This window comes from Haliotis rufescens, unplaced genomic scaffold, assembly GCF_023055435.1.
Source record: "Haliotis rufescens isolate VD_foot unplaced genomic scaffold, xgHalRufe1.0.p SCAF_8, whole genome shotgun sequence".
Taxonomy (NCBI): domain Eukaryota; kingdom Metazoa; phylum Mollusca; class Gastropoda; order Lepetellida; family Haliotidae; genus Haliotis; species Haliotis rufescens.
This window is the reverse complement of record NW_025964372.1, coordinates 34760292-34786278: the sequence shown is the minus strand read 5'-3', so window position 1 is coordinate 34786278 and position 25987 is coordinate 34760292. Positions and strand designations below refer to the sequence as shown.

Sequence of the window (25987 nt, the reverse complement as noted above, 5' to 3'; positions counted from 1 at the left end):
AAGGAAGGGAAGGAGAGATTGAGGAAGGGAACGTGAGATTGAGGAAGGGAAGGGGAGATTGAGGAAGGGAACGTGAGATTGAGGAAGGGGAGGAGAGATTGAGGAAGGGAAGGGAGGTTAAGGAAGGGGAGGAGAGATTGAGGATGGGAGGTTAAGGAAGGGAAGGAGAGATTGAGGAAGGGAAGGAGAGATTGAGGAAGGGAAGGGGAGATTGAGGAAGGGAAGGGGAGATTGAGGATGGGAGGTTAAGGAAGGGAAGGAGAGATTGAGGAAGGGAACGTGAGATTGGGGAAGGGAAGGGGAGATTGAGGAAGGGAACGTGAGATTGAGGAAGGGGAGGAGAGATTGAGGATGGGAGGTTAAGGAAGGGAACGGGAGATTGAGGAAGGGAAGGGGAGATTGAGGATGGGAGGTTAAGGAAGGGAAGGAGAGATTGAGGAAGGGAACGTGAGATTGAGGAAGGGAAGGGGAGATTGAGGAAGGGAAGGGGAGATTGAGGAAGGGGAGGAGAGATTGAGGAAGGGAAGGGGAGATTGAGGAATGGGAGGAGAGATTGAGGATGGGAGGTTAAGGAAGGGAACGGGAGATTGAGGAATGGGAGGAGAGATTGAGGAAGGGAAGGGGAGATGGAGGAAGGGAAGGGGAGATTGAGGAAGGGAAGGGGAGATTGAGGAATGGGAGGAGAGATTGAGGATGGGAGGTTAAGGAAGGGAACGGGAGATTGAGGAATGGGAGGAGAGATTGAGGAAGGGAAGGGGAGATGGAGGAAGGGAAGGGGAGATTGAGGAAGGGAAGGGGAGATTGAGGAAGGGAAGGGGAGGGAAGATGGAGGAAGGGGAAGGGAGATTTAAAGAAAGGGAACAGAGATTGGGGAAGGGAAAGATAGAAATATGGGAATGGGAAAATTTAGGAAGGGGGAGGGGAAATGGAGGGAGGGTAGATAATGAAGGAGAGGAGAAGAGATTGAGGAAAATGTGTGGGGAGGGGAGAGAGAAGGGGAGGGGAAGGTAGACAAAGGGGGAGGGGTGGGAGAGTAAGGTACCAGCAAAGGTGGACCTCAGGTGAAAAGCTTGTCAGTAATATTCACCCATGTATCAAATTTAACACAACACAACTGATCACCCAGGCCGGGCACAGCCACAATGTCTGCTGAAATATTCAATAAAGTGTGAAAAGGTGATGTGGAAAGTTCAGTATCTATTGATAGGTGCACTTATTCCTGGAAATCTGAAGAAAAGTCATGGATAAAGTTAGAAATGCAGTTTGATGCTTACATAAGCAAAGGGGGTGCCACAGTGGTATCTCACATCAATCTGCTGGTTGTGAATTTAAGATTCACCTTCATTCACCTTGATTCAACCTTGTGGGTTTCACAAAGTGGTACACATCAATGACCTGGGCCCCGTTCCACAAAGCGACCGTAGCGCTAAGATGATTGTAACTCCCATACTTTAACATAGACTTACGAAAGACTTAGCGCTAAGATCGCTTTGTGGAACGGGGCCCTGGTCAACTTCCAGCTTTCCTCCCACATTTGGCTGACCCACACTGATAAAACTGAAGTGTTCAAAGTGTTAATCTCAGCTTACTCACTGACAAGTAGGGTGCAGGTTGTTGATATCAGCTTCACACAATTCATGTCAGGTTTAATACCGATGTGTGTGATGTGACTTGAGCACTGGCAGGTAGCAGCAATGGCCATGTATGATAATGAAGTGAATGTTTATTTGTGAAACATTACTCGCTTTTATCAATTTGGAGACATTTTTGTGTATGTTATATTTGTTCTTAAGCTACACTCAGCAATTTTCCAGCTATATGATGGCGGTCTGTAAATAATGGAGTCTGGACCAGACAATACAGTGATTGAGATCATGAGCATCGGTCTATGCAATTTGGATACGCAATTAGTGAGCCTGACAACCTGATCCCATCATCGCCTCTTACGACAAGCATTGGTTGCTGAAGTCCTATTCTGACCTGGATCTTCACTAGGGGAGACAAGCATGGGTTGCTAAAGACCTATTCTGACCTGGATCTTCACTAGGGGAGACAAGCATAGGTTGCTGAAAACCTATTCTGACCTGGATCTTCATTAGGGGAGACAAGCATGGGTTGCTGAAGACCTATTCTGACCTGGATCTTCACTAGGGGAGACAATCATTGGTTGCTGAAGGACTATTCTGACCTGGATCTTCACTAGGGGAGACAAGCATGGGTTGCTGAAGACCTATTCTGACCTGGATCTTCACTAGGGGAGACAAGCATGGGTTGCTGAAGGCCTATTCTAACCTGGATCTTCACTAGGGGAGACAATCATGGGTTGCTGAAGACCTATTCTGACCTGGATCTTCACTAGGGGAGGCAATCATGGGTTGCTGAAGACCTATTCTGATCTGGATCTTCACTAGGGGAGACAATCATGGGTTGCTGAAGACCTATTCTGACCTGGATCTTCACTAGGGGAGACAAGCATGGGTTGCTGAAGACCTATTCTCACCTGGATCTTCACTAGGGGCGACAATCATGGGTTGCTGAAGGCCTATTCTAACCTGGATCTTCACTAGGGGAGACAAGCATGGGTTGCTGAAGACCTATTCTAACCTGGATATTCACGGGTTCAATCTGGAGATAAGCATGCCTTGGTGTGGCAGATGAAGCACATTTTAAATGTTAATGACACATAATGGATGACTGACTCTCTGTGTCCAGAGATATCATGTTCCTGTGTGCATCAGTCACCAAGCACCTTGTGAGGATTCTGGGTAAAAATTTAGTTCCCCAGCCTGATATGGTTGTTGTAATAAATAGGCGACTAAAACGGGTGGTCAGGCTTATTGACTTAATGTGTTGCACCTCATCATTTCCAATTTCATGGATCGATGAGGTGCCGTCAATCATTGGATTTTTTACAGACCGCTGTTTTATAGCTAGAATATTGCTGAGTGTGGCATTAAACAACACACACGCATGCACACACAAAGACAAAATGTTCATCATTTTAGTGGGAGTCCAACCATAAATTGCCTTACCTAATGGGGGGTTGTGATCATCTCGATTTATCTGTCACAGCATGTACAGCATGTGGACAAGATACCCATGTTAGGAGTAGCAAGACCATCGTTCATATCCCGGTCAGAATACAATGGCTGCTATGTGTATATTTCTTGACAGTTTATTTAAGACAAATTCTTTGTGATTCCCTAAAAGAATGCATTTATCTTCAACGAAAGGATCAGTTAATATTCTCAACAAATTACTTTAATCCTCTGTCATGATTGATATAAATATCTAAAACTATCTAAAATATCTAAAGTTGTTAGAAATAGTTGTCAGTCAGATAGCATGATGAATGCAGGATAATTGTATTACAGATGAGGTACCAACAATATTTATCGAGGGAAATCATGGGAGATGGGATAGTTGGGTCATCACACCACAGTGTATTCTTTTCATCTGTAGGAGATAATTATAGGTTAAAAACAACTTCACAAATATGCATCCCTTTTCATGTGTCATGTAAGCGCCATGCTTGCAATGATTCTGTATTTTCACAGACATCATCCATCTATTTCACGTTATCATTGTTATCAGTCTGAAATGTATCCTGTCTAACTGTGCTTTTATTCAAGTGTCCCAAGGTTGAAAATATTTGTGTATCAACAGCCACAGGATCAAAGAATGTCCCGATGAAGGCTGTTTGTAGGGTCTCATGTGCATACATCCTTGTAATTAATTGCTAGTTTCCAACACAAAGTGACAGCCATCTCATCAGCAGTCGACAGGAAGTGATGTACACACAGCAAGAAGCTACAAAGGTGTTAGCCAAGGTGTTAATTGGGTGGCATTTGTATGGATCAAGACTCTATCAAAATAATTACTTTGTGTGCTAGTTCTTAGGGAGACGTTTTTTTCTTGTGTTGAGACCTTAACATTATGATGCAATATGATTCTTGGAAAATATTCAGAAATTCTTTTTCTTGGTTTTGATTAATGTCAGAAGAAAGAAAAAAGTTGATTGTAAAATTAAGGATTAATAAGGCTGAGGGTACTGTTTTGAAAATTCCCCTTTGCTTGTAAGGCTGCATTTAATTGCCCTGTAATGATTTGGGGTTTTTGCTGCTCTTTGGCTTTTTTGATACTACTACTACTATTACTACTACTACTACTACTACTACTACTACTACTACTACTACTACTACTACTGGGGGCACGGGTGGCCCAGTTGTCTAAGGTGCCGCGATTCGCTGTGCAGAGTTGCGTCCCTTGGGCACGCCAGAAACCTATGATTGTGGGTTCGAATCCCGGTTCGCCCCGATTATGTTTCTAGGTTTGTCAGCACCATACCCGTGCTCGTGGGTTTCACCGAAGTGGTAAACATCTGAGACCTGCATCACTTCGGGCTTTCCTCCCACATTAGGCTGACACGCCGCGATATAACTGGAATAATGTTAAAAGCGGCGTTAAACCCAACTTACTCACTCACTCACTCACTACTACTACTTTGTTGTTAAATTCCGCACTCCAGCAATACTCCAGCTATATGAGGGATGTCTGTAAATAATTGAGTCTTGACCAGACAATCCAGTGATTGACATCATGAGCATCGATCTAGATGCACCTGGGATACAATGACATGCATCGGCCAAGTCAGCGAGCCTGACCACCCAACCCAATAGTAGCCTTTTATGGCAAGCATGGGTTGCTGAAGACATATTCTACCCCGGTTCTTCACGGGTCACTACTACTACTACTACTACTACTACTACTACTACTACTACTACTGTGCATATTTATGATGCACTATTACCCAATCAGTGTTCACCTAATTTCATTCTCAGCTCCCTGGGGAGTATGCTACCCAAGGTGCCTGTGAATCTGGTTTTACAGTGACATTAACATTTAATCCTACCTGGTACCCATTTACTACTTGGTGAACAGAGGCATGTTTCAAACAAAGTCACATGCCTTAAAGGAGACACCATATGTCACATGGGCTGAAGTGTGTGGCAGGACCGAAACCCTGGACCACAGTCACCCATCCATCATCTTCCCGAGGCAAGAGAGTTAACTGACTTTAAAAGTCGACTTTCCACCCTTGCCAAACTAGGCTGGAATTCCTGAGCTCGATCGAAGCGCCACCAGTGGTTATTATGAGTTATGTCCCTTCTGAGCCACTCCTATTGACCAATCCGATTCCATCACTCGCATTTGTTTCAAACAAATGGCGGCGTACAGTCAAGACGATCTGATCGATAATCAAGATCTATGTTGTGATAAAATGGGTCTTACATCGCGAAGTGCATCAAATCAAGTTTGGGTGGTCAGGCTCGCTGACTTGGTTGATGCATGTCATCGTATCCCAATTATGTGGATCGATGCTCATGATGTCAATCACTGGATTGTCTGGTCCCGACACAATTATTTACAGACCGCTGTCATATTGCTGGAATATTGCTCAGTGTGGCGTAAAACAACAAACAAACAAACAAAACATTACTTCATTAACAGTAGGAGTCAACCAGAATGTGCTTCACATATTACACTGCATGGTAGAACCTGGGTCTAAGGCATGACCAGCACTAGGCTCCCCGATCCTGCCACAAGCAAGGCAATAAATGAATAACAACATGCTTTTAACAGAACACTGTCACTGGATATTGTTCTTCTGCCAGATTTTTGCAGATGCACCAGGTAAACAGCCACACAAATTGGCCAGGCTTAACTGGGGTATCATGTGTACACGAGGAGCACATGAGGATATCATATTTATACAGATTGCTTTCAAATCAATATCATCGCAGCATGTGTAGAGTGTGAGTATGGAGCAATCACTTGATGGCAGCCCTGATATAATTAACGTATATCACACTGCCTATATCACTCTGCCATGTGTAGAGTGTGAGTATGGAGCGATCACTTGATGGCAGCCCTGATATAATAAACTTATATCACACTGCCTATATCACTCTGCCATGTGTAGAGTGTGAGTATGGAGCAATCACTTGATGGTAGCCCTGATATAATAAACATATGTCACACTGCCTATATCACTCTGCCATGTGTAGAGTATGAGTATGGAGCAATCACTTGATGGTAGCCCTGATATAATAAACTGCTATCACACTGTCTATATCACTCTGCCATGTGTAGAGTGTGAGTATGGAGCAATCAGTTGATGGTAGCCCTGATATAATAAACTTATATCACACTGCCTATATCACTCTGAGTATAGACCAATCACTTTATGGTAGCCCTGATATAATAAACGTATATCACACTGTCTACGTCACTCTTCCATGGGACACTGCAAATCTAAACTGTTAGACAACAAGGAAGCTAGCTCAGCAGACACATGGCAGAGCCGACAGTTTGATTCAAGTCGTTCAATTTGTGAACTCCAATTTTACGATGTTATCAATCCCACAGTTAATGATAAGCCTAATCACTACAGACACAAAGTTGCCGTTTCACACATGGGAATAGTTACAATGTCTGCAACTGGAAATGGGCATCGTGGAGCAAAGCTCCATTAAGTTCCTTTAACATTAGGTGATAGCTTCATAACAAGATTAATGTGTATTTTAGTGTGCTAGTTGTTTATGTGGAGTGTTTTATATTTGTAAGTTGAGGCATAGTTGCCAAAACCAAAATGTGGATTTTATTTACCAACTTAAAATGTAAAAAATAAATAACATTAATAAAATTTAATGAATAATAAACTATGAATAACAGAAAAATGACAAGAAACCATTCTAGCTTCTCCGAGGTTTCATGTTCTGTAAAATACGCTGAATGTAACTCACTTACTGGTGCCAGGGGAACTACTACTAGTGTATCATTGGTTGACTTTAATTGGCGCTAACGTTCGGTCTTGTTCATTAGTATAAATTATATATTTTTTATCAGTCTATTTCTGTGTGATGGACAAGGCTGTGTTACAGAATACTTACACCATGAGTATCACTATAATATTCTTTTGCCCTGTCAGTGAGTGAATTTGGGATAGTTAAACTTTGAACTGTATTTCAGTTATGTCATGATGTTTCTGCAATGATGAACTTTATATCATGGATGATGTTTTTATCCCAGTAATTTGTAGTTTGATATTACAAAATATATAATGATTTAAATAATATATAATAATGTAAATAACTTTTTTTAACCCTTTGGAACATTATTTTAGTTATTGTCTTGAGTAAGCATTTACTGGACAAATTATACAAACCAAAATAGTAATATTGATGTTTTAATAGCAAAACTTTGAAAAAATATTTGAACATGGATTTAGCCAAGTGGCACCGTGCATTTGAATATGCAAATGAAATCAATAAACATGTAGAAAAGTAGCAACTGTTATCTTTTATTCAATAGATAGGAAATTACAGATGGTATTCCTTCAGACACCTTCAAGCTGTTAGGATTGCAGATTTGTTCTACTGGGCCCCGTTCCTCAAAGCGATCTTAGCGCTAAGGTGATCGTAGCTCCCCTTCTTTAGCATAGTCTAACAACAGTCGCAACTGCTAAGATCATATTGTGGAATGGGGTCCAGGGTACCGTTGTACTAAACAACCTTAGTGCTACAATTGGGGAAGTCTATGTTAAGTTTACGATCACCTTAGCGCTAAGATGGTTTTGTACATGCCTATCCCTAAGGTTAAGAAAGATCTGTTCAGAGGAAAACAATACAGGCATGATCTAGCCTAGTAATCTTTTTAAAGATAGATCTAATATTGCTACACTAGCTATCCAATTCGGTTTCGACATCCAGGTGATAAACTCATCATAGGCTGATGTAGTTACAGAGTCGACTTTGGCACCTTCTGCATGGATGAACTTGCAACACCGCCAGCTGTTTGCCATGGGCTACTGAAGCACGACCTGTTTTGACAAGGACAGGATTAACAATTACATTTGAGCTATAAGTACCCTAGATATTTCTATTGAGCAGTAAATAGGTCATATTTTTCAGTGGCATTTAGAAACTGTGGTATCAATAAAGACAGCTGGTCTGGTAGGGATTTCAGCTTCATTTATTCTAATGATGCAATGTTTGGTGCAGTTTCTGGAGCCTGTGTCCACAACGTTACAGTCACTCACTCAGTCACTCAGTCACTTACCCATTCACTCACTCACTCACTCACTCACTCACTCACTCACTCACCCAAACCCACCCACTCACTCACTCACTCACTCACCCACCCAAACCCACCCACTCACTCACTCACTCACTCACTCACTCACCCACCCAAACCCACCCAAACCCACCCACTCACTCACTCACTCACTCACTCACTCACTCACTCACTCACTCACTCACTCACTCACTCACTCACTCACTTACCTGCACTCGTGAAGATCTGGGTCAGAATAGATGTTCAGCAACCCATGCTTGCCATAAAAGGCGACTACACTTGTTGTAAGAGCCGACTACCAGGATCGGGTGGTCAGACTCGGTGACTTGGTTGATGCATTTCATTGTTTCCCAATTGCGTGGATCGATGCCCATGATGTCAATCACTGGATTGTCTGGTCCAGACTCAATTATTTACAGACCTCATTTAGCTGGAATATTGCTGAGTGTGGCATTAAAGAAGATACAAACAAAACTCACTTACCCACTCACTCACCCACCAAAGAGATATGACCTACTCTCTGAGTGCCGGTAGGCTATAGACATGGAACTATCAGACTGGTCATTCCTGAATCCTGTATGTGTGCTGTCTGGTCTACTACTGTTTGGCATTTACTCTTGATGAACGTGACAACCTTCTTCAAGAATAATAATTAAAAGGGGAGTCATGATGTGATAAGCAACTGTTCATTGAAATTACGTTTTCTCCATTGGCATTTATAGATTTGACCTGACTGTTACAAGTAGTACTGGTCTTTTTGCAGAGTCTATACAAGGCGGGTGGGATGGGGTAGCCTTGTGGTTAAGACGTTTGCCCTTCATGCTGAAGACCCCGGGTTCGACACAATGTGTGAAGCTCATTTCTGGTGTTTCCCACCGTGATAATTGCTGAAAGCGTTGTAAAACCTCACTCACTCACTCACTCAGTGACTCACTCACTTAGACTGAGACTTAGAGATGCAGCATGGTCTTAAGCAGAAGGTATCCTATCCAAGGTCTTGAAACAAGGGTCCAGCCTCACACTGATATATTGTCATTGCATAATAACATTCACTGCTAGATGGATATGAAATAATAAGATCTTAGCTACAGTACAAACAAGGTGTTGATGTCTTGAAGCAAGCTTGCTGGGACTGCAAAGTTGCCCTCGCAAAATCAATAGCTACTAATATTATCCCAGTTTTACCCCAACTGTGGGTATGAGACCAGTTGGATTGTGTTATCAGAACCAGACGCAGAATCTACACTGCAAAGCTAACAGCTTAGGAAATTGTTCTTATCAAAATAATTGCGGAACATTGATTTCAGTGAGTGTATTCTGTATTCTGTCTCAGATGATTTAGAAGGTCCATCATCCTTGACATTGTTGGACCTGAACCTGGTTATGGTGACGAGTTGACCGATCTGATGAAAACGTATTAGTTAAAGATTCAAGCTGTTTGATTTCCAGTTGCCATCTTGTAATGTTAATCGAAAACAAGATAGATCTGTTTGTCACACACAAAATCTAAGTGTTAATAAGTCTTGTAATTTGTGGACCTTTGGTCATGTGGTGTACCAGCCCATTCTGCTCTTAAAACCCCATACCTCCTCCTAGTGATAGTGATAACTAATATTATCATGATGTGTTGTATAAACAGGATACTCATGACGTGTAGTATAAACAGGATACTATCTCATTGGCTGGTAGCAATTGTTAAGAAAGTCTGTTGGCCAGCCTGTATGGACATCATGACATAGTGCTTTGTGTGATATCCTCTGCTTGTCAAGTCATTATTTGACCTTGTTCACATTTTGAGTTACCATAGTGAGCCCGAATATTTCAGTGACAAGATGTCCGGTGTGGTCCAAACTGTATGTTCAGCTACGTCCATGACAGTGTAGGACACAGATCTGGTCACAGTGACAAGATGTCCAATGTGGTCAAACTGTATGTTCAGCTACGTCCATGACAGTGTAGGACACAGATCTGGTCACAGTGACAAGATGTCCGGTGTGGTCCAAACTGTATGTTCAGCTACGTCCATGACAGTGTAGGACACAGATCTGGTCACAGTGACAAGATGTCCGGTGTGGTCAAACTGTATGTTCAGCTACGTCCATGACAGTGTAGGACACAGATCTGGTCACAGTGACAAGATGTCCAATGTGGTCAAACTGTATGTTCAGCTACGTCCATGACAGTGTAGGACACAGATCTTGTCACAGTGACAAGATGTCTAATGTGGTCACAGTGACAAGATGTCCAATGTGCAGCTACAACCCTGACAGTGTAGGACACAGATCTGGTCACAGTGACAAGATGTCCGGTGTGGTCCAAACTGTATGTTCAGCTACGTCCATGACAGTGTAGGACACAGATCTGGTCACAGTGACAAGATGTCCGATGTGGTCACAGTGACAAGGTGTTCGATGTGGTCCAAACTGTATGTTCAGCTACGTCCATGACAGTGTAGGACACAGATCTGGTCACAGTGACAAGATGTCCGGTGTGGTCAAACTGTATGTTCAGCTACGTCCATGACAGTGTAGGACACAGATCTGGTCACAGTGACAAGATGTCCAGTGTGGTCCAAACTGTATGTTCAGCTACGTCCATGACAGTGTAGGACACAGATCTGGTCACAGTGACAAGATGTCCGGTGTGGTCCAAACTGTATGTTCAGCTACGTCCATGACAGTGTAGGACACAGATCTGGTCACAGTGACAAGATGTCCGGTGTGGTCAAACTGTATGTTCAGCTACGTCCATGACAGTGTAGGACACAGATCTGGTCACAGTGACAAGATGTCCAATGTGGTCAAACTGTATGTTCAGCTACGTCCATGACAGTGTAGGACACAGATCTTGTCACAGTGACAAGATGTCTAATGTGGTCACAGTGACAAGATGTCCAATGTGCAGCTACAACCCTGACAGTGTAGGACACAGATCTGGTCACAGTGACAAGATGTCCGGTGTGGTCCAAACTGTATGTTCAGCTACGTCCATGACAGTGTAGGACACAGATCTGGTCACAGTGACAAGATGTCCGATGTGGTCACAGTGACAAGGTGTTCGATGTGGTCCAAACTGTATGTTCAGCTACGTCCATGACAGTGTAGGACACAGATCTGGTCACAGTGACAAGATGTCCGGTGTGGTCAAACTGTATGTTCAGCTACGTCCATGACAGTGTAGGACACAGATCTGGTCACAGTGACAAGATGTCCAGTGTGGTCCAAACTGTATGTTCAGCTACGTCCATGACAGTGTAGGACACAGATCTGGTCACAGTGACAAGATGTCCAATGTGGTCAAACTGTATGTTCAGCTACGTCCATGACAGTGTAGGACACAGATCTGGTCACAGTGACAAGATGTCCAATGTGGTCAAACTGTATGTTCAGCTACGTCCATGACAGTGTAGGACACAGATCTGGTCACAGTGACAAGATGTCCGGTGTGGTCCAAACTGTATGTTCAGCTACGTCCATGACAGTGTAGGACACAGATCTGGTCACAGTGACAAGATGTCCAATGTGCAGCTACAACCCTGACAGTGTAGGACACAGATCTTGTCACAGTGACAAGATGTCCAATGTGCAGCTACAACCCTGACAGTGTAGGACACAGATCTGGTCACAGTGACAAGATGTCTAATGTGGTCACAGTGACAAGATGTCCGATGTGCAGCTACAACCCTGACAGTGTAGGACACAGATCTGGTCACAGTGACAAGATGTCCAATGTGCAGCTACAACCCTGACAGTGTAGGACACAGATCTGGTCACAGTGACAAGATGTCTAATGTGGTCACATTGACAAGATGTCCGATGTGCAGCTACAACCCTGACAGTGTAGGACACAGATCTGGTCACAGTGACAAGATGTCTAATGTGGTCACAGTGACAAGATGTCCGATGTGCAGCTACAACCCTGACAGTGTAGGACACAGATCTGGTCACAGTGACAAGATGTCTAATGTGGTCACAGTGACAATATGTCTGATGTGCAGCTACAACCCTGACAGTGTGAGATACAGATCTGGTCACAGTGACAAGATGTCCGATGTGCAGCTACAACCCTGACATTGTGAGATACAGATCTGGTCATAGTGACAAGATGTCTGATGTGTTTAAATTTGTATGTGCAGCTGCATCACCTTCAAAGGCTTATTGAGGAGAGGGAGTGAAAACGGCCATTAGTGTATGAGAGAATGAACATATTGACTTTAGCGACCGATTCAAGTGGAAATCTCAAATCAATTCCATTTCATCATGTTTAATGGAATCGCTGGATAGTAATTAGTTAATGTATGAAGCTTCAATCTATATATATATTGTTATGAAATGATTAATCAACAGCAGAAATGAATAGGATTTCATTTCAGAGAATATTGAAAAGGATTTTATATAATAAGGAAAAAATATGTTTGATAAAGTATTTTTATAGTGATTTGGCCGAGCAGTTAAATGCAGCATGACATAGATAGGATGTTCAGTATGATGAAATTTATGCAGTTATGCTTCTGGTATATATCATGATATATACTCCTGTTGGAAAATACAATAACATCAAGGTCAGACTGCTTTGGTGCTGTCGTTTACCAATATTTCATTGAACATGGGTATGTTGAAATTGAAGTATAATTATTTTTGTATCAAAACTGTATTTTAGAATTAGTCAGCCCCACTGTGGTTGTTTTTTAAATCATTTGGTGTTGAGGCATTGCATGATGAGTAATCTACCATTAAAGCCCTGGGAATCATTTTTTTTACTTACTCTTCAATTATTAAGATTATCCTCAAGGTTATATACCCTTACATAATGTTTGTTAACCCCCAAACTCCAGAACCATTTACTGTAGGTCATTAAGATTTGGTACATGTCGCAAACCTGCTGAAGTTGCAAGAATTGCACTGTTGGTTTGAGTCGCAAACCTGCTGAAGTTGCAAGAACTACACTGTTGGTTTGAGTCTAGCCCTCTTTACATTCTTGTCAAAAACCAAGGTCAAGGTCACCATCATGATCAAGGTTGTGCATCCATGTAAGGAACTCTATCATCAGACCTTCAAGTGTATAAGTTTCTTTCCGATGGGGAAAGTCATTTGGCACATCAAGTTGTTTATCACCAATTTGATTGTCATCTACCGCAAATCTAAGAGGTACATCTGTATTGGAGTTAATGGGTATCATAATTAATAACTAATAACAACATCCAGATCGTGACTAGAAATTGGCACTGTACAATGAAGTACAACTGTCTTTAAGAAGCACTGCAGCTTATGTGGTTGTGCTGTTTTGCCAGACTGGCTAAAGTCATGGGACAGACTTTGAGTTTAAAATGGTAATTGGATATTTTAGTTTGTGCAACAACAACAGTACTTACACGTTCATATTTAATATACCAATTACAGGTCAATCACCTCATTACGTTTATATTCAACACGATTTCTGAACTCTGTCGCCCGAACGTGTTGTTTATGCCGTCTGGATCATGTTACAGTAATTACATCCCACAATGCACTTCTAAACAGTCTGCGCATGCCCAGTAAGACGGACATGACGTCACAGTGTTTACCTTTATTAACCCTGCAGCCCCGCACGAGGCTACTTTCTACATTGTCGCAAGCCACTCAACTGCGTTACCCTCCAGCCACCCCTTAGCTCCTCCTGTCGTTCATGGCCTAATGTATTCACGAGCATCACGAACGTGGTTCTTTGTACATTCGCTAGTACTCACGTATTGGCGTCCATTCCACGGCTGTTTATCAGGCTACCTATATATATATATATATATATTGCGTAGATACCTTATCTCCTGGGGCTGCCTCGGGCGTCATAAGCCACTCCATACTCAGAGCATGGAAGGCTTGTGGCCCCCAAAGAACTTACGCTATTTCGGTACTGTCCGGTCAGCACGACCAGTACTAGCTTACTCTAGGGATCGTCCGGGTCATCGGACCCCAGGACCGGCATATCCCTCTCACAGCTACACAGTCCGGGTCCATAAGACCCCAGGACGTTGTTATCTTACCCGGGTCTCCACGACCCCAGGGTGTCAACCCGGGTCACTTCGACCCCAGGGTCTCTTAGGCAACCGAGGCAGCCCCCATGTTGTGCCAAATGTTTATGTAAATGTTTATATAAATATCTGTATATAATAAAACTTCCTGCTATGTAATACATTTCATGTTGTTTGTGGCACAAAAGTCATCATAAGTGCATAAGGTACAAGTTTTCAAAAATTTGAAAGTGACCTTCGAGGTACTTACTCATTTTGCGAAAACCCAGTGTCATCACTGATCACATAATGATTGACTTGTTACACAATGATTGTCATGTGGAAAAATGATTGTCTTGTACAAGGATTGACCAGCGGTGCAATGATTGCCACTTGGCGCTGTGATTGTCTTGTGGAGCAATGAATGTCTTGTAATGCAACTATTGTCTTGTGGCATAATGATTGTCTTGTGGCGTAATGATTGTCTTGTGGTGGTATGGTTTTCTTTTGGCACTTAGTGACTGTCTTGTGGCACTATAAGTTTCTTTAACCCCCTGTGACTTCTAGGAACACATGTTAATAAATTACAAGAAGCTCAACTAATTACCATTCTGCTAACATCGTGGCAACTCCCGTAAATAACGGCAACCCTAGAGAATCTGTTACCCTACTAATCAAGGTTGCGACAGTGACGTGCACGCATGATCCGTTTAGTGTTTGAAAATCTATTGAGAAAAAAATCTCATTATGAGGCCAAAGATAATTGGAGTTTTGCTCAAGGTGTGGAGAAAATGGGATTTGTAGTAAGCTCTCCTCATGTTTGGACGATGTGTAATTTGATGAGAGAATGTGTGTTCCCCTTCGTAGGGTCACTGGGTTGTACACTTTCCTTGAGTATGTGGATACCCAAGGTATGTTCTGACACTATTATCTGAGCGATGGTATTAGCCCATTCTTTCTGTAACAAGGGGCAAGTGCATTTGTATCTTCTGAAGAGTTGGGCATGAGTGAGTGAGTGAGTATGGTTTTACGCCGCTTTTAGCACTATTACAGCAATATCACGGCGGGGGACACCAGAAATGGGCTTCACACATTGTACCCATGTCGGGAATCGAACCCGGGATTTCGGCATGACGAGCAAACGCTTTAACCACTAGGCTACCCGACCGCCCCAGTTGGGCATGAAGGTATTTCTGGTGTTCCCCCTGTGATATTGCTGGAATATTTCTAAAAGCGGAGTAAAACCCAACTCACTCACTCACTCACTTCTGAAGGGTACCTTACCACTTATAGAGTTCATTTTAGTATAACTTTCGCAGATGAAGTATATTGATGTAAGATATTCTAAAAATTATATGTATTTTTCATAATCCCTTTTCAGACAAAGCATATATATTCTCTTGCAATGGACATGTTGAATCATGAATGTGCCATAAACAAGAGCATACTGTAGGCACTAGGCATAGTACAGGGCATTGGTCATCTAAGGTGACACAATTGGCCATGTGAGGATGCAGCAGTTGTTGATTTGAGTCTTGATTTACCCTGATTAACAGTGTTAAACATAACCACTCTATGGTGGACTGATGGCGCTGCAGGTGCTGACAGGAACCGATTACTCTCAGTCCACTGCTTCAGTGTCATCTACCAAATGTATAGAGGAATGCATGTTTTGGCACTGATGGTGTGTATATGGTGATATATGCAATGCTTCTACATGATCTACCAAATGTTCAGAAGAATGCATGTTTTGGCACTGATGGTGTATATGGTGATATAAGCAGTGCTTCTACATGATCTACCAAATGTTCAGAGGAAAGCATGTTTTGGCACTGATGGTGTATATGGTGATATATGCAATGCTTCTACATGATCTACCAAATGTTCAGAGGAAAGCATGTTTTGGCACTGATGGTGTGTATATGGTGATATATGCAATGCTTCTACATGATCTACCAAATGTTCAGAGGAATGCATGTTTTGGCACTCATGGTGTATATGGTGATATATGCAATGCTTCTACATGATCTACCAAATGTTCAGAGGAATGCATGTTTTGGCACTGATGGTGTGTATATGGTGATACATGCAATGCTTGGACTTGATCTACCAAATGTTCTCAAGAACCCATATATTGGCACTTATGGTGCGCATGGTGATATAAGCAATGCTTCTACTTGATATTCCAAAGGTTAACAGGACCACTTGAGTTGGCACTGATGGTGTACATGGTGATATATGCAATGGTTGATCTTGATCTACCAAAGGTTCACAGGATCACTTGTGTTGGCACTGATGGTGTACATGGTGATATATGCAATGGTTGATCTTGATCTACCAAAGGTTAACAAGACCACTTGTGTTGGCACTGATGGTGCACATGGTGATATATGCAATGGTTGATCTTGATCTACCAAAGGTTCACAGGATCACTTGTGTTGGCACTGACGGTGCACATGGTGATATATGCAATGGTTGATCTTGATCTACCAAAGGTTCACAGGATCACTTGTGTTGGCACTGATGGTGCACATGGTGATATAAGCAGTCCTTCATTACACCACAAATTGTTTGTATATTGGTTTATATAGATATAATATATACCGTATTTTCTTGAGTATAGTGCGCACTTATTTTCGAAAAAACACAGCTGTGTAGAAAGGGGTGCGCATTATACACGAATTATGAGTTTGGATGTTTTTTTCCCCAATGGGAAGACATTACCGTGAGCACGAAACACCGGAAATACCATGTCAACAAATCCATACTAAAGTACGCAAAATAATCATGTAATTACACTGTCTGGCTATAAAAAGTGTTCTTTGTATATCTGAACTTATGTTTGTAACTTATTTCATTAATTTTATTCAAAATTCCTCATAATATTGTTTTTATTAATTTCGGCGAAATCGTGTGTGAAGCGATCGGAAGATCGCACAACTCACCGTTATTAACAGCAACCACGGTCAGATTACCGCTATTGACGCCTTGAAACGAACTTTAGTTGACAGAGAATGGATACATATATCATAAATGACATACTTTGACTCGTTAAAAGTCATATTTGTTTTTGTTTGACGATTCTATGTCAACATGAAATTCTCGCGATCACGCGATCACGTGCGCGTGAGCCTTGACGGTGACAGGTCAGACTGGTTCCATGTAAAAAATAATACCCGGCAATAGCGATCAGCTGCTTCGCTTAGGGTTATCATTATTTTAAATATGTTTAGTAAAGGCTGCATATAATTAAGAAAATAATGGAATATATTATTCCTGATAAAAAAAATAGTTTCAGATACAATTGTTGCCGATCCTTGCATTAAAAATCCTATAAAGTTATATCATTGGGTGTGTCTTGACCGAATCACCGGTCGATTCCAAGAAAACGTGTGTACAGCTGATTGCTGTTTCCGGCTTAGTTTACGAGAAAATACACAAGGTGATCTTAATCCCTAGATATAAAACAATGCCTAGCAGAACAATAAATACTATTTAAACGTTAAATAAACATGTCTGGTGATTTTTTATCTCAAATTTCGAATTTGTACTGACGAAGTTTCTCAGCACCCGTTCTTTTGCCGGACTTCGCTGAAAGGGTACGGTGTAAATTTTTTCTGCGCATAATATTCAAATTTCTTTTTTTCCAAAATATTGAACCCGCTAGAGGGGGGTGCGCATTATACATGGGTGCGCACTATACTCAAGAAAATATGGTATATATAATTTTTTGTACATGAATTCATTTTGATTTGACTGTTGTATGCTATATTTGGTCACTTTCTCCATGCTGAAAAAGGGGTGGTCGGGGAGCCTAGTGGTTAAAGCGAGGACCCGGGTTCGATTCCTGACATGGGTACAATGTGTGAAGCCCATTTCTGGTGTCCCCCGCCATGATATTGCTGGAACATTGCTAAAAGCGGAGTAAAACCATACTCACTCATTCACTCGCTCACTCGACCGCCTCCGTGGTCTTGTGGTAGAGCGTCCGCCCGGAGAGCAGAAGGTCCGGAGTTCGATCCCCGGCCGCATCATACCAAAAGACGTTATTATAGCTTATAAAAATGGATAGAATTTGTTATCAAATAAAAATAAACAACAATACAGGTTTTTAAACATTAACTGCAATCAATACACAACAAATGCCACTGACCCACGTTTGCAAATATGGAAATGTCATTGAACAAACCAGATGACGTCACTATTGAACATCAATATGACGTCACCTAACAACGGGCGTGATAATGGCAATATCATCAAGCAATATGAAGGCAATATCAAATCACAGTGGCCTGCTCATTTCTAATAACATGCAGGAGGTTTAATGATAATTCTATCCATTTCAGCTATGAAATGAGCTCTGATCCCCACTGTTGGGGTCCGATGACAGGACATCAACCAATATATGTATACATGTAGGTATTCTCTCACCAAGTACCAGGTTCCTGATATGTTTTTGATAATCGGTTTATGTCTTTCAGGTTGTCCAAGAGTATGAAAGAGCTGTGATTTTCCGACTGGGTCGTCTGTTGTCTGGAGGGGCAAAGGGGCCAGGTAAACTACTGCACAATATATTTAAGCCAAATTTTCTTTGGTAATTATTTCAAGACATACAGTTATTTGCCTCGGCCAGGTGTCAACAAGAATAACAGAAGTATCCAAATCACAGTGAGAATCCTTGCCTCCATTTTATCAAAAGTGGATGAAAATTATCGTTTGTCCTTGCTTAACGCTTCTCCCTCTGAACTGATGGGTGGTGGTGGTTGCATGGCCTAGTTGCTTAAACATTCGCTTATTACACAGAAGGCCCAGTCCTTGTTTTATCCCCTTTATACCAAGAGCCAGAAAGGTTAACAACAAGTAACATCTTTTAGCGTCTTTGGGTAAGCTGCGGCCAGGGTTTTAAACCACCGACCTTCCGCTCTCCAGGTAGACGCTCTACCACTAGACCACAGAGACGGTCCCCTAGTTAGTGATTGAGCAATTGAGCAGATGGGTGGATGAGTGGATGAGTTTGGTTGGATGGGTGGGTGGCTGTATACCTGAGTGTGTAGTTAGTGATTGAGTGAGTGAGCAGATGGGCGGATGGGTAGATGAGTTTGGTTGGTTGGGTGGGTGGCTGTATACCTGAGTGTGTGAGTGAGTGAGTGAGCAGATGGGTGGGTGGGTGGGTGGGTGGGTGGCTGTATATGTGAGTGTGTAGTGAGTGAATGAATGAGCAGATGGGTGGATGAGTTTAGTTGGTTGGGTGGGTAGCTGTATACATGAGTGTGTAGTGAGTGAGTGAGTGAGCAGATAAGTGGATGGGTGGATGAGTTTGGTTGGATGGGTGGCTGTATACCTGAGTGTGTAGTTAGTGTGTGAGCAAATGGCGGATGGGTGGATGAGTTTGGTTGGTTGGTTGGGTGGGTGGCTGTATACCTGAGTGTGTAGTTAGTGAGTGAGTGTGTGAGTGAGCAGATGGGTGGATGAGTTTGGTTGGTTGGTTGGGTGGGTGGCTGTATACCTGAGTGTGTAGTTAGTTAGTGAGTGAGTGTGTGAGTGGGCAGATGGGTGGATGAGTTTTGTTGGTTGGGTGGATGGGTGGCTGTATACGTGAGTGTGTAGTGAGTGAGTGAGTGAGCAGATGGGTGGATGAGATTAGTTGGTTGGGTGGGTAGCTGTATACATGAGTGTGTAGTGAGTGAGTGAGTAGATGGGTGGATGGGTGGATGAGTTTGGTTGGTTGGGTGGATGGGTGGCTGTATACGTGAGTGTGTAGTGAGTGTGTGAGTGGGCAGATGGGTGGATGAGATTAGTTGGTTGGGTGGATGGGTGGCTGTATACGTGAGTGTGTAGTGAGTGAGTGAGTGAGCAGATGGGTGGATGAGATTAGTTGGTTGGGTGGGTAGCTGTATACATGAGTGTGTAGTGAGTGAGTGAGTGAGTAGATGGGTGGATGGGTGGATGAGTTTGGTTGGTTGGGTGGGTAGCTGTATACCTGAGTGTCTAGTTAGTGAGTGAAAGTGATCTTTTATAAAAATATATGTCCTGACTTTAGAATTGGACATTATTAGAAGAAACTTTGGTATGTGGATGGGAACTGTCAAGCCTGACAGACATCTGTGTCAAATTGAAAGTGCTTGTTTTTGGAGTGAGTGAGTGAGTTGGGTTTGCGGCACTTTTAACAGTATTCCAGTTATATCATGGCGTGTCAAAATAATGTGGGAGGAAAGCCTGAAGTGATGCAGGTCTCAGATGATTAGCGCTTCAGTGAAACCCACGAGCACGGGTATGATGCTGACAAACCTAGAAACAATCGGGGCGAACCAGGATTTGAACCCACAATCATAGGTTTCTGGCGTGCCCAAGGGACGCAGCTCTACACAGCGAATCACGGCACCCCTCTTGTTTTTGGAATGGTAAAAATATACAATATTTAAAATGTATCAAAATGATGTTTTATATTGATCTTGAGAAAATACCCTCCTTAGTGAAAAAATTACAAATATTAGTTGGAGCGAAAATGTTTTGAGTAATTGCTGCTGGCAATGGACAGTTATTTAGGGTCAAGTGGCATCATCCCAGGATCAGGATCAGACATTCATTTTGCCTTCAATCAGAATGAAATGTTTTCAAGTGTGTTCCTGCAGGACAGGTTTTGGATGATAGGACAATGTTTGTTTTTATTAATAGGGAAAATTATTTTATGTTTCATTTAGCCCTCGGGTTAAGGGACTTGTATCAAAGGTTGAAAACAAATCATTGAAAAACAAATATACATGAATTTCCTTGGGTCATAAGTGGGATGCAATAAAAAACACAACACTTGACAAGTTGGAATGCCATCAAGTGTGAAAATGGGAAAAAACAAACCTGTGAAAATGGTAATCTTGTGAGTTAAATTCATTTCTTCCCTTTGATTTTGGATTTTTTTTTAAAGTCATAATAACTGCAAATAACTTTGACAATATTTATCATGAAACTATTACAAGATAGACAAGCAAGACAACGGTATAAGGATCTATATCGAAACGTCGCTTTTTACGGTATTAAAGAAGTTGTTATCCATGAAATTGTGTCTATCTTGTCATCCGTCACCTTCTCAGTAATGCCTATCAACCAATGAAACTATTAGAACATTCATTTATTGCTTGATTGGCTGTGCAGAGTTATATGCCTTTTCAGTGCAAGGATGCTCTGGTCATAGGTTGAAATCAGAGATTTGCCTTGCTTCTAATTCTCTGGGGGCTGTAAGGTAGTCCAGTGGTTAAGGTGCTTACACGTCACACCAGAGCCCTGGGTTCGATTCCCCACATTGGTACAATGTGTAAAACCCATTTCTGGTGTCCCCCGCCGTGATATTACTTGAATATTGCAAATACATGTACAGCATAAAACCATACTCACTCACTCTAATTCTCCGTCTATCAAGGTCTTACCAATAATGTCAGTTTCACCTTAGTGTTAGATGTGTACAAATTACCTACTTCACTTTTGGCTTGTCTAACTGAAGCTGACACGTGATAGAAATGAAATACCACTGAAAGTGTCATTTGCAAACACACTGTTATGGCACTCAATGTCAGCTAAAATGAAAATCAGTTTTTTAAAGTTTATAAATCAGACATAATTATATTTAACGACATGTGTATTTTTTGCTTGCAGGAATATTTTTTGTACTGCCATGCATAGAACAGTACACCAAAGTGGATTTAAGAACAATATCATTTGACGTCCCCCCTCAAGAGGTAAGCAAAAATTCATGCCTTCTGTTCATGTTTTATTTCTCAAGGGATATTTTACTTATTAAATATTACCAGTTGCCTGCATGAATCATGTTGGTTGATATGTCTTTGAGAACTGTTTTACTTTTGCCATTTTGAAGGAGAAAATATTCAGTTCCACTTAGAGGTGACATTTAACAAATTTGTGAATCTGTGGAATCTCTAGAGTGTCCTTTAAACAATAAACTGACAGATTCCAGTTGTCAGGGATTTGTGTCAGTGTTGAAGGTTGCAAGTACTGAAGATGCTGAACCTTGTTGTTATAAGGTATTGAGAGGTGAGAGGGGAAATATTATAGTTAGATGAGAGGAACCCGATAGAAAAATGTTAAGTGTGGATGGAATGATAATGATAAATAATGCCTCAGACCTCACTCACTCACTCACTCACTCACTCACTCACTCACTCACTCACTCACTCACTCACTCACTCACCTCACTCACTCACTCACTCACTCACTCACTCACTCACTCACTCACCACACTCACTCACCACACTCACTCACTCACTCACTCACTCACTCACTCAAACACCCATTCACACACTCACCAATTACAGAGCTCAGCGTAGTGACCTGACCTCACTCACTCACTCACCACTCACTAAAACACCCACACACTCAATCATTCACTGAAATGCCCACTCACTCACTCACTCACTCACTCACTCACTCACTCAACCACTCAACCACTCAACCACTCAACCATTGATCTGAAACATCATAACCTTGTTTGCATACATGTCATATGTTTTCTTCTGGGAAATCATTGCCAAACTTTTTGTAGTTTCTTAGAGCCTTCACAGTTTGCACATTTGACATTGCATGTTTGTTTTTGGAGTATATGGCACAGAAAAAACCCTTGGTGGTTTGTTGGAGAGAGCTTGCTGACACTACAGTGGCAGGAGGATCGACAAGACTTTCAAACCATTTTCACTGCTCCATGTTTTCAGCTTCAAGATATATATAGTAGAAACATGTATGGTCGCAACATGACAATAATACAGCGAAGGCTACCAGCAAAGGGACCACATGGTCGAACACCGTTAAGGAGAATCATTAATTGAATGATTAATGTTTGTGTGCTATATGAGAGAAAACAATTACTTGATATTGTCTGTTTTAAAGCTTGATTCCGTTCATTTTGTTTTGTTATATTGGAGGGATGACATTGTAGATTATCATACCTCCATGTCTGAGATGAGATCTGATTGGTCCACGTGATCTTGATAAAATACTGTGTAACCCGCCTCGGAAGGTAATAAATTTCTCAGCGGGGCAATAAATCTCTCACACCCCGCCACGAGCAATGCAGTCTGCACGTGGATTTCTGAGAGGCAGAATAAATCCCTTATACCCTGCTTCAATGTGAAAAGCTGCACGCTTTTCCTCAGCTATATCGAACAGCTGTTCTCTATCAATTTTGAATTTGTGTTAATTTATTTACAATGTCACATTAAAACATGTCGGTAAGATAAATTCATTATTACAGGATCACAAGGGATACATGGGGTTTTATGCATACCTCGTTAGGTTTTATACCCCTCTTGATCCCGCTACAATTTCTATTATGTTTCCACTCTTAAGTCAATACCGACCAGGTGGCCCCTTTACCAGTAAGCCTTCCTCATCATGTTCAGTTGTCTTTCTCTTGTTGTGTATTGGCTTGGTAATTGTAGTTGATGGTAGGGAATGATAAATCGAAACATCAATGATTTGGCAATGATAAAGCATCGTTACTGACAGGGGATGACTTCTTTACTCATTGATTCATCGTTATCACCAGTTACCTATCATCTTCCAACATTATCAGGCCAAAGATTCCTGTTACCACATCACTCGGCAGGACATTGGTGCCATAATGGTTTAGTTCCTGGAAGTGCTTCTCACTGACCTAGCCTTTTTTACTCTATTGGTTCATTAGCCAATCAATGACTTGGCACTTCAAACAAGAATTATGCAGTCTTGTATTACATGGTTAATGCAAGGCTGATTCCAGTACTTGTTTTGAGCAGTAAATAATGACATCTTTTCTTGTAGTCTTAGTCTGAAGATATTGACTCTGAGATTCTTGTAACTGATCTTGTACATGTCTGGAATCATGTGGTTTGTCTGATCTTGTGTTCAGATGAGCACATTGGTCAATACTATCAATCTGCTGCCATCTGCATCGCTGACTGTTCGATGGGTGTTAAATCACAGACACTGCAGAAGAGCAGTGCCAACACAATGGCTGCTACTTGTTCATAGTCATTTCTACATTAGTGCAATGGTTTTTAGGTTTGTGTAAATGCCTGGTGTCGTCTCTGATTTTCAATGATCCATTCGTATATTTTTCACTGGAATCTGTTTCTTGGGAAATTAAGACTGGTTATTCTGTAGCTACGATGTTTTATATTTACATAGGCTCGGGTTACAAAACTGAATTGAAACATAAATCATCTATATATATATATAAAAGACTTAAATACCCAGTGATAAGCAAGATTTGTGTCTTGGGTCAAGTGATACAGGGGATATCATGCTTTAAAGTTTCATGCGAGTGAAACAAATTTATGAAATTACAGTTACATTATATTCCTGATTCTGCTTTGATTATACTAATTTCCATAATGCATTTTGTGTATTTAACTTGGAAACCTACTTATTTGTACATATAATTTAAAGGACTCATCTTTATATTTGTTCGTCAACACAGAAGTGTTTAATCAAACATGAGACCATGCATGGATTCATTACTGTATTGGGGGCATGGGTGGCCCAGTCATCTAAGGCGCTGCGATTCACTGTGCAGAGATGCATTCCTTGGCCACGCCAGAAACCTATGATTGTGGGTTCGAATTCTGGTTCACCCCGATTATGTTTCTAGGTTTGTCAGCACCATATCTGTGCTCGTGGGTTTCACCGAAGTGGTAAACGTCTGAGACTTGCATCACTTCGGGCTTTCCTCCCACACCACATTTAGCTGACAAGCCATGATATAACTGGAATACTGTTAAAAGCGGCATTAAACCCAACTCACTCACTCACTCTTTACTTTATTTAGAAAGGTACTGACCATTACGGGTTGGACTAAGGTCAGGCCCTCCTTTCTATTTGAATAAGAAGTGTTGAATAGGTTTATAATGAAAGTGTACTGGTAGCATAGCTACTGGAACCGAATGCATTTAATATTCCAACGAAAGGAAACACTATCGGTTTTGACAGCGGTTGGTAAAGGTATTCATGCACTGCTGCTATGGGAAACTTGGTCAAACGGAGTGGAATAGGGTTGGCTGTGTCTGTCAAAAGCCGATTGTAGCTAATTGACAACACCTTTTCCGGGAAAACTGTACGAGAAATGACAGCGATAAATAAATAAGTGACAAGCAAAGAAATTTTCTTTTGTTTAGTCTGACTCGAAATCTTTTCTTATTAAGCATAAAATGCATGGCATTCAGCAACCAGTATTCATATGCATCAGAATTTGTTATCTGATGTGGGAGACGTGTCTTCTTGTATCAGTTATTGCAAATAAATGGACAGTAGTCAGGTATGGTCTCCGAACACGCTGAAGATGTCCACCAGATCCCAGCAATCTTGGCAACTGTGTTGCAGCCAAAACAGTCACATCAGGATCTGATAATGGTATAATGTTTCCAGTCGACTCCCATCAAAGAACATCAATAATGCATGCAAAATAAATAAATTGAATAATCTGTATCAAAGGGGAATACGTTCAATGCGCATAAACTTCTTAATAAGAATTACATTCACTGAAAACAAGCATTGATTAAAACACTTCCTGTTTCTCTTCTCCGCTACTGTCAGCCATGTTTTGGTGAAATGCAGAATTTAACAGATATGACCGAATGTGCGGTGATTCTTCTGCAAACCGCTGCTGTGATGATAATATAAGTTTCTTCATTTATATCGCAATTAAACTATTCTTTTGCACTTGGTAGCTTTAAACAGGATATTTCTTACAACAATTTTGATAATGCTTCTTTATATTCAAATGGTTAGGAGGGCCTTGAAAGTAGGTCTGGGCAGGACTTAATTGTGTTAGTTCAGTGCCTTGAGTGACCTGTGGTCAGCCACCTGATGTTGTCCTCAAGGGGC

The 25987-nt window shown here is 41.6% G+C and overlaps 1 protein-coding gene across 2 annotated transcripts in view; it reads left to right on the top strand.

Moving 5' to 3' along the window:
* LOC124141794 (band 7 protein AGAP004871-like) overlaps positions 1-25987 on the top strand; it is a 131746-nt gene that overhangs the window by 81654 nt on the left and 24105 nt on the right. For both annotated transcript variants that reach the window (XM_048388951.1, XM_048388952.1), the window contains exons 3-4: positions 18604-18676; positions 21770-21852. In XM_048388951.1, coding sequence (XP_048244908.1) covers positions 18604-18676; positions 21770-21852 — 156 coding nt within the window. The remainder of the gene's footprint in view (positions 1-18603; positions 18677-21769; positions 21853-25987) is intronic.